The following is a 10,279-nucleotide window of genomic DNA, read 5'->3' on the forward strand; positions in this document are numbered from 1 at the left end:
TGCCATGTATCGGCGCCACCAGACCCTCTGACCACCATCAGTAGGCAAGGTGGGTGAAGTGTCTTGCCCAAGGACACAACGACTGAGACGGCTGGACGGGGGATCGAACCAGTGACCTTTCTGGTTCCAGGACGACTCCCCTAACCACTCTGCCACAGCCGCCCCACATATTAGGTTCAGTTTAATAGTTAACATATTCATATAAAAAGATTTTGCATAAAAAATGTGACCTTACAAACCATTCTGTGCCTCACGTTTATGTTTAAAGGCCTCAGTGGCTGAATTTTTAAAGCTCCTTCAGAAATGCAGTTTTTTCTTTAATGTCTGTAAAACAACATTAAACAATGTTCAACTATTCTCTTATGACTTCAGACCATTGCCTGTAGCTCCATCGTATATTAAACATCTTATTGCGCCATACTTTCCTAACAGAGCCCTTCGCTCTCAGATTGCAGAAATGTTTATGGTATGTTGGTATGGTATGTTTATTACATGTTTATGGTAATTATTTCTATCAATAACATGTTTTTTCTTTGTCTCTTCCAGAAGAAGGTGCACCTGGACCAGTCCTGGACCAGTTCTTCTGTGTTTACCTGTGTCTCTTTCCTGTCCCCAAACCCAGCCGGTCGAGGCAGATGGCCACCTGTCCTGAGCCTGGTTCTGCTGGAGGTTTCTTCCTGATTAGCAGGGAGTTTTTCCTCTCCACCGTTTGCTCAGGATCGGAGACTGTGATGAAGGGATTCAACYCAGCCTGCTGGTTTCATCTTTAGATTGTTCTTTTTTATGTACAGTGCCCTGAGAGAACGAATGTTGTGACTTGGCGCTATATAAATAAACTGAATTGAATTGAATTGATGGTGGTCAGAGGGTCTGGTGGCGCCGGTGCATGGCAGCCTCGATTCTGTCAGTGTGCCCCAGGGCAGCTGTGGCTACAAAGTAGTTTGCCATCATCACTGGGTGAATGTGAGTGTGAATGGGTGAATATAAAGTGCTTTGGGGTCCGGAGGGACTTGATAAGGTGCTCTATAAGTTCAGTCCATTTGCCATTTATAAATTTTACAGTTTTAGAATTTATACACAATTTCCTTACCAAGGCTAGCTGTCGCCCAATGTTTCCAATGGTGATAACCCCAGCAAAGAAGATGCATGGGAGCCAAGACCGAATGTAGAGAAAATCTGGAGACGTATACCTGAGCAGGAGAGAAGTACATACAGTCATTTAAAGAAGTTTGGGCACCCTTGTTAATTTTCCTGATTTACCTTTATAAATCATTGACTGTTTGGATAAAAAAATCAGTTAAATATATCATATAGGGGACAAACACAGTGATATTTGAGAAGTGAAATGAAGATTATACTGCAGCAGATAACTAAAATTTTACTGAAACCGTTCAAATCTGGAAACAAACACCAAAAGTGYCACAAATCCTCCTTGGGGAATACTTTTTTGAAAAAAAAAAAAAAKATTAGCCACTTAAAAATTCAAAATGGCAGCCTTTTTTCAAGATGGCTGCCATTTTGGCTATCAAAAATCCATTTTTGCAATAAAATTGTAGATATTTGTCCTACACTATTGATCTTGGTGTCAAATCATACATTTTTGAACATGTAGAAGCTGACTTTTGAGCTCTGGAATTATTCAGAAGCTTTCTTGTACCATATCCCAGTAATATAATGAAACTGTTACCACTGTTATTAACTATTATTCACTGTTACCTCTGCTACGAGATCAGACCCACAAGGTTGCTACAGTCAAACGTGATGAACAAGATCAAGAACCTGGTGGCATTCCTGAACCCAGGTCAGGTGCCCATCATCGCTGCTGACCAGCCAATATATGCAGTGGCTAAGCAGGTCCTGTGGCACTGGCCTGATAACTTTGGTTAAGACAAGTTTATCATCGTTTGGGGGCCTGCATATTGAGATGGCTGCATTGAAATCAATTGGAACTCTACTCCAGGACAGTGGCTGGATAAGGGTGCTCGTAGAGGCAGAGGTAGCATCCTTTGGCACAACAGAATCATTCCTGACAGCTTCAAGCATCACTAGGACACGGCAAATACACCAGATACAGTGGGGAAAATAAGTATTTAGTCAGTCACCAATTGTGCAAGTTCTCCCACTTAAAAAGATGAGAGAGGCCTGTAATTGACATCATAGGTAGACCTCAACTATGAGAGACAAAATGTGAAAAAAATTTGAGAAAATCATTTTGTCTGACTTTTAATGAATTTTTTTGCAAATAAAGGTGGAAAATAAGTATTTGGTCAATAACAAAAGTTCATCTCAATACTTTGTTGTATATCCTTTGTTGGCAATGACAGAGGTCAAACGTTTTCTGTAAGTCTTCACAAGGTTGGCACACACTGTTGCTGGTATGTTGGCCCATTCCTCCATGCAGATCTCCTCTAGAGCAGAGATGTTTTGGGGCTGTCGGTGGGCAACACGGACTTTCAACTCCCTCCAAAGGTTTTCGATGGGGTTGAGATTGGGAGACTGGCTAGGCCACTCCAGGACTTTGAAATGTTTCTTACGAAGCCACTCCTTTGTTGCCCTGGCAGTGTGCTTGGGATCATTGTCATGCTGAAAGACCCAGCCACGTTTCATCTTCATTGCCTTTGCTGATGGAAGGAGGTTTGCACCCAAAATCTCACAATACATGGCCCCATTCATTCTTTCATGTACACGGACCAGTCAACCTGGTCCCTTTGCAGAGAAACAYCCCCAAAGCATGATGTTGCCACCCCCATGCTTCACAGTTGGTATGGTGTTCTTTGGATGCAACTCCGCATTCACTTTCCTCCAAACARGARGAGTTGTGTTTTTACSAAATAGTTCTACTTTGGTTTCATCTGACCATATGACATTCTCCCAATACTCTTCTGGAACATCCAAATGRTCTCTAGCAAACTTCAGACGTGCCTGGATATGGACTGGCTTAAGCAGGGGGACACGTCTGGCACTGCAAGATCTGAGTCCCTGGCGTCGTAGTGTGTTGCTGATGGTAGCCTTTGTAACATTGGTCCCAGCTTTCTGCAGGTCATTCACTAGATCCCCCCCTTGTGGTTCTGGGATTTTTCCTCACCGTTCTTGTGATCATTTTGACCCCACGGGCTGAGATCTTGCGTGGAGCCCCAGATCGAGGGAGATTAGTAGTGGTCTTGTATGTCTTCCATTTTCTGATTATCGCTCCCACAGTAGATTRCTTCACACCAAGCTGCTTGCCTATTGCAGATTCAGTCTTTCCAGCCTGGTGCAGGTCTACAATTCGGTTTCTGGTGTCCTCCGACAGCTCTTTCGTCTTCACCATAGTGGAGTTTGGAGTGTGACTGTTTGAGGTTGTGGGCAGGTGTCTTTTATACTGTTGTGTTAACGACTTCAAACTGGTGCCATTAATAGAGGTTATGAGAGGGGGAAAGAGGAGCCTCTTAAAAAAGAAGTTACAGGTCTGTGACAGCCAGAAATCTTGCTTGTTTGTAGGTGACCAAATACTTATTTTCCACCATTATTTGCAAAAAAATTCTTTAAAAGTCAGACAAAATGATTTTTTCAAATATTTTTTCACATTTTGTCTCTCATAGTTGAGGTCTACCTATGATGTCAATTACAGGCCTCTCTCATCTTTTTAAGTGGGAGAACTTGCACAATTGGTGACTGACTAAATACTTATTTTCCCCACTGTAACAGCATGCAGTCTGTACAAACTTCTGAAGGCAGCCTACACCGACTACTCCAGTGGGYCAGCTGCAAGCACAGAGGAAGTGCTCAGCTTTGAAGCTTGGTGTGAAAGTCGCAAACTGGAAGGTCCACAGTTTCAGTTCTGGCATCTGATACTGTCGATGGAACTGACGATCTTCCTGCTGATCCGGTCATTCAGAGAAGCCAACCTCGACCTGTTCTGTCAATCACTGGCCGAGCTGATACCATACTTCTTTGCCAACAACAATGTGAACTATGCACAGTGGCTCCCCATCCATCTCAGAGACATGGTGACCCTGGAACAGAAACATCCCCAGATGGCTCAAGAGTTCAAGAGAGGTAAATCTGTTATACACAAATCAGGTCGAGGCTTCTCAGCAATGGCCATCGACCAAGATCATGAGCAGGCCAATGCAGTCATCAAGGCTGATGGGGGAGCAATCGGCTTAACTGAAAATCCATCAGCACGGAGAAGATGGATGGTAGCTGGTCCTGAAGTCAGCCACCTGGTTGAGCAGCATGAGGCAGCATCTGTAACCAAAGAGGGTACTCAACATACCAGTCACCATGAGCAGACAGAACAAGCTCAATGGGTGTTCCTTGAGAAGGTTGAAAAGCTTTCCAGTGCCATTACAGATATGGGTGATCCATTCCAAGAAGTGAGCCAGGACCTGCTATCATTGGACACAAAGGACATTGCVCACCACACTGCAGCTGAACTGATTGGTACACACATCAAGAAGGATAGGATGCATTTTCAGCAGTTCATGAACGGACAAGAGGGTGGAGATTTCACATTCTATGACCCAATCAAGAAGAACCAGATACACTTTTTCCGACAGGAATCGTCCTCATGTGGTGCATCAAAGGAAAAGGTGCTGAAAGAGGACTGCCAGCTCTTCTGAAAGCTCTTCATCTCCTGCCAGAGCTGAGAACCCTACTGGGTGACCTTACTGTCTTCTTTCAGCATGAGAACCAGGCATTCCCTGCTGCTCTGAGTGATGGGGGAAAGCTTCACACCTTGTCAGAAATCCCAGCTTACTACCATCCTTGAGACCCAAGCTACCATCCCACCATTATCATTGATTGTTCAGCACTAGTGAATAGTCTGCAACCAAGGACCTCAAAGACTTTTGAGGAGTATGCAGTACTTGATGTTCTTCCAACTATACAAGGCTACTTCACCAAGTACAGCAGGACAGATTTTGTGTTTGATGTCTACAAGCCATCAAGTCTGAAGGCTGAAGCTAGGTCAAAGTGAGGACAGGGAGGCAGACGCAGGGTGACAGAAAAGGGCAAAGTCCCTTCAAACTGGCAGAATTTCCTCCAAGACAATGACAGCAAAACTGAGTTGTTCAACTTCCTGGCTGACAAGACTGCACAGATGGCTGCACCAAATGTGGTCATTGTGACCAAAGAAGATGCTGTCAGCAACCACACCATCAACCTGGCTGGGGTGGCTCCTTGTAGCCATGAAGAAGCCGACACCTGGATCTTTGTACATGCCAAACACGCAGCAGAAGAAGGCAGCAAATTCCTTATGGTCAATGCCAGTGACACAGATGTTCTGGTCATAGCAGTCAGTGTTCTGCCAACCCTCCAGAAGATTGGTCTACAGAAGCCTTTGGCCAAAGACAGGACATGAGGTGGATCCCAATACATGACCTGTGCCTCTCTCTTGCACTGGAGAAGACCAGAGGAATTATTTTCTTTCATGCCTTCACTAGTTGCGATGTTGTCTCAGCATTCCGTGGGAAAGGGAAGAAGTCAGCATGGCAGATCTGGGATGTGTGTGATGAGGCTTCTGATGTCTTCAGCAAACTCAGCAGTACCCACCAGCAGTAGATGATGATGACCTCAAGACCTTGGAGAAGTTTGTGGCCATGATGTATGACATGTCCAGTACAGCTGATGGTATTGATGACGCCAGGCTAGACATGTTTGCTCAGAAGCAGAGACCAGATGAGGCCATTCCTCCTACTCGAGCAGCTCTACTGCAGCATGTAAAGTATGTTGTCTACCAGGCTGGCTGCATATGGAGTGATAAAATGGCATGTCAGCCAGAAACAGAGTCCTGCCGACTGGGGCTGGACCAAGGAAGTTGATCTGTGGCAGATCTTCTGCAGAGAGCTGTCAGCAACTGACCAAGTGTGGATGCAAGTCAGAGTGCRGTGGACGATGCAAATGCTATTGCTTTGGTCTGAGCTGTACTGGACAGTGCAGCTGTAGATGTGATGTGTCAATTCCAATGTCTTAAAGTAGACTGGTAATGGTATATATTGAACATCTTTTGATGTTGGACTGGTGACTCCTATGCTGTGGACATTAACCTTTTGTAATTTTATGATATGTTGCTGAATTAGATTGGTCAATTTAATATCCAAACATTCTTTTTGTACTGGTACACTACGCATAAAAAATGTTTTGCTGTAATTATTCTGTGTTTTAGGTGTATTTTTTCCACTTTTTTGTTTAGAAATGGTAAAAGAAGCCCTAAAAAGAATTCAAACCTATAAAATTAACTTCCCCATAGTCAGAAACATAGGATTCAATTCAAAAATAATCTAAATTGGTCCAGGGAATCCAATTCTGTAGCTAAATATGCGTTTCTTATGCCAGAAATGGTGGCCATCTTGGAAAATGGTGGCCATTTTGAAATTTTAAGTGACTAACGTTTTTTTTTTTTCTAATAAGTTGTTTAAGAAGGATAAACATGCAAATTTTGGTGCTTGTTTCCGGATTTGAACTATTTTTTCAGTTATCTGCTCTACTATTATAAGATTACAGAAAGTGTGCAATTATTGGTTAAACAAAATTAGGCAGGTGCATAAATTTGGGCGCCAAAAAAAATACCTTAATATTTAGTAGATCCTGCTTTCACAGAAATAACATTCTCTAAATGCTTCCTACAGCTTCTAATGAGAGTCTGGATTGTGGCTGAAGGTATTTTACTCTTCTTTACAAAAACATCTCAAGTTCATTCAGGTTTGATCGTTTCCAACCACAGACAGCTCTCTTTAAGTGACACTACAGATTTTCAATAATATTCAGACTGAGATTGCCATTCCAGAGCATACTTGTTGCTCTGCATGAATGCCTTAGTAGATTTTGAGCAGTGTTTAGGTTGTTGTCTTGTTGGAAGATCCAGCCCCGGTGCAGTTTCAGCTTTGCCGCTGATTCCTGGACATTGGTCTCCAGAATCTGCTGATATTGATTGGAATCCATGCGTCCCTCAACTTTAACAAGATTCCCAGTCCCTGTACTGGCCACACAGCATGATGAAACACCACCAAATTTTACTGTAGGTAGCAGGTGTTTTTCTGGGAGTGCTGTATTCTTTTTCTGCCATGCATAACGGACCTTGTTCTGCCCAAATAACTATTTTAGTTTCATCAGTCCACAGCACCTTATTTCAAAACAGAGCTGGCTTGTCCAAAGGTGCTTTAGCATACCTCAAGCGGCTCTGTTTGTGATGTGGACGGAGAAAAGGCTTCCTCTGCATCACTCTCACATACAGCATCTCCTTGTGTAAAGTGTGCTGAATAGTTGAACGATGCACAGTGACTCAATCAGCAGCAAGATTATGTTGTAGGTCTTTGGTGCTGGTATGTGGGTTGACTCTTGACTGTTCTCAACATCCTTCGTTTCTGTTTATTGGAGATTTGTCTTGGTCTGCCACTTCAGTCGTTGACTTGAACTGTGCCTGTGGTCTTCCATTTTCTCACAATGGAGACTGAAAGCTGAAATCTCTGAGATGGCTTTCTGTATCCTTCCCCTAAACCATGATGGTAAACAATCTTTGTTTTCAGCTCATTTGAAAGTTGTTTTGAGACTCCAACGCTGCAACTCTTCAGAGAAGACGCAAAGAGATGAAAAACCTACAATTTCCTAACTTAAATGCCCTTTCTCATAATTGGAGTCACCTGTGTATGGAGGTTAAGGGTCACTGAACTTACCAAACCAAACTTAAGTTCCAATAATTAGTTCTAAAGGTTTTGAAATCAAAAAAACGGCAACGATGCCCAAATTTATGCACCTGCCTAATTTTGTTTAACCAATTATTGCACACTTTCTGTAAATCATATAAACTTTATTTCACTTCTCAAATATCACTGTGTTTGTCCCCTATAAGATTTATTTAACTGATTTTTTTTATCCAAACAATCAATGATTTATAAAGGTAAATCAGGAAAATTAACAAGGGTGCCCAAACTTTTTCATATGACTGTAACTCTGAAACGTAATAAATTTTTGTATAAAAATGCAAATTCTAGCATGAAGCCTGACATCACGAAAAGTCTGACTCACCATCCATAAAACTCTAACCTGAGACCTGACATCCAGAAAACTCTAACTAGGGACCTAGCAAAAAAACTAATTTGAACACTGATACACAGAAAAGCCCAAACACACTTTGTTTGAAGTTCCCACACATTGTCCTCCCTGTATGTTTCACATTCTTCACCAAAATGTGTTCAGATTTTGTTTGTGAGGGTACTTACTGAAAGACTCCATTGTAAACCAYGAGCTGGGTCGCCAGAGTTGCCAGCAAAGCGATACTAACTCCTAGGCCAAAGCCACTGCGGGAGCGATCAAATGTCCACCATAAACCAATGGAGAGTGCTGCTAAAGTCAGAGACAGCTGCACATTGTTAGCAAAGTCCACCTTCTGAAAGACAAGGAGGTCAAGGAGCAAACCTACACTGGCCAGCAACAAAGTGCATTTACGTACAGTAGCAGTCCTACAATACAGATGCTTGGAAAACACGTTCACTTTACCTCTGATTTTTTATTCAAGGATAAAGGCAGTTCTAGAGAGTTCAGACAATCTCCAAAGTTGCAAACGGAGAGACCTGCTAATAGAAGTTTTTATAACACAGACTGAACACAACAGGATGATTCAAGATCTGACAAGAAAGTTAGAGATCCATCAGAAAGTCTCTACGTCTTCTGAAAAAGTTTAAAGTCCAACAGGAAGGACCAATGTCCAACAGGAAGGTTCAAAGTACAATTTTGAACTTTCTTTTCAAAGATCAACCTGCCTGTTGGACATTATACCATCCTGTTGAAAAACAGGTAGGTTACTTTAACTTTTTCAGCAATGAACTGACAGGACTATGAGATGGCTCTCTGTTTTGACAAACACAAGGCATGCTCTGTCAATTAGAAAAAGTTGCAGATATTGAACTGCCTATCTGTTCTTTAGTAGCATCTCCTCTGAATAAAACTTCATATAAATTAATGGGTTTCCCTACCAAATCAAACATCAAGAAAGAAAAGGATACAGCACTGGCATGGTTGATACCAACAAACACAGCCACACAGCGCATCACACTCGACCATTCCCGCTTGAATTTGTGTGGTTCGCCGAGCCGACTGTCGATGCAGGGGTACAACAACCCAATCATTGCTGCAAGAAGGGGAAACAGGATGAAGACAGATAGTTAAAAGAGAAAATCTGAGCAAAAGTGATGGTTCTCTTTTGCTGGGATTAATGCCTTTCAAAGAATTGTCACTACATTAATGTAGAAATCAAACAACAGGTCAACCAGTTTTTCTGAGAGGCATCACAAGTGTCAACAATCACTGCTTCATTAACATGCTAATAATATATAGTAATAACATACATGCTTGACTTGGTGTTGATAGAACTAAATGGAGATGAAGAGATGTTTAATAGAAGAGCATTCGTACTAGCAGTTAAAAATAAATAGTTGAAGTTTGATAATGGCATTATTATTAGCTTTATGTCTCCTCAGTTTTAATTTACCAACCATATATCTAGATAATCTTTGACCCAGTTAATACAGCTCTGAAACAAATTAATTTTTWTACTGTCGACAACATGCAGCAGCTCTCTCCAGGGCCATAATCCCAGAGGATGTGTTGAACAGGTGTAGGAACCACGGTACAGAACAAGGCATATGTCTGGGGAGGATGGGGGCACATTTTTGCTACATCGTGGGAACCAACTGCCAGAAAAAGGCAGACTCGTGGGGACCGAATTTGCATCGTGGGGATCAAAGCCCGGTCCCCACATGTACAGATGCTAATTTCGGGTGAGAAGTTAGGTTTACAACCAAGGTATGAATTGAGTTTAGGTTCGTTTTATGGTCAGGTGACATTACCTGTGACATTAATTTTAGGATAAATGGTCAGGGTTAGGCTATAAAATTTCCACAAGCCGAATGGAAGTCAATACATGGCTCCCATATCTCTCATATCATCTAGCCATCCATACCAGTCTGTATATAAAATCATCAATTTAATCACAGAAATAATCACACAGGAATTTAACAAACTACAGGGGCTGGACAATGAAACTGAAACACCTGGTTTTAGACCACAATAATTTATTAGTATGGTGTAGGGCCTCCTTTTGTGGCCAATACAGTGTCAATTCGTCTTGAGAATGACATATACGAATGAGTCCTGCACAGTGGTCGGAGGAATTTTAAGCCAATCTTCTTGCAGGATAGTGGCCAGGGGTCTCATTTATAAAGGATTGCGTGGAAACCATACTAAAACTGAACGTACGGCCAAAAGGCGGAAATAGCGTACGCCAAAAACAATTCAGATT

The 10,279-nt window shown here is 42.2% G+C and overlaps 1 protein-coding gene across 1 annotated transcript in view; it reads right to left on the reverse strand.

The window, feature by feature from the left end:
• Positions 1–10,279, reverse strand: part of insig2 (insulin induced gene 2) — a 23,137-nt gene that overhangs the window by 4,702 nt on the left and 8,156 nt on the right. The window contains exons 4-6 of the mRNA XM_014026273.1: positions 8,985–9,109; positions 8,202–8,368; positions 1,091–1,190 (exon numbers count right to left, since the gene is read on the reverse strand). Of these exons, the coding sequence (XP_013881727.1) occupies positions 1,091–1,190; positions 8,202–8,368; positions 8,985–9,109 (392 nt within the window). The remainder of the gene's footprint in view (positions 1–1,090; positions 1,191–8,201; positions 8,369–8,984; positions 9,110–10,279) is intronic.

The sequence above is a fragment of the Austrofundulus limnaeus genome, unplaced genomic scaffold, assembly GCF_001266775.1.
Source record: "Austrofundulus limnaeus strain Quisiro unplaced genomic scaffold, Austrofundulus_limnaeus-1.0 Scaffold539, whole genome shotgun sequence".
Taxonomy (NCBI): Eukaryota; Metazoa; Chordata; class Actinopteri; order Cyprinodontiformes; family Rivulidae; genus Austrofundulus; species Austrofundulus limnaeus.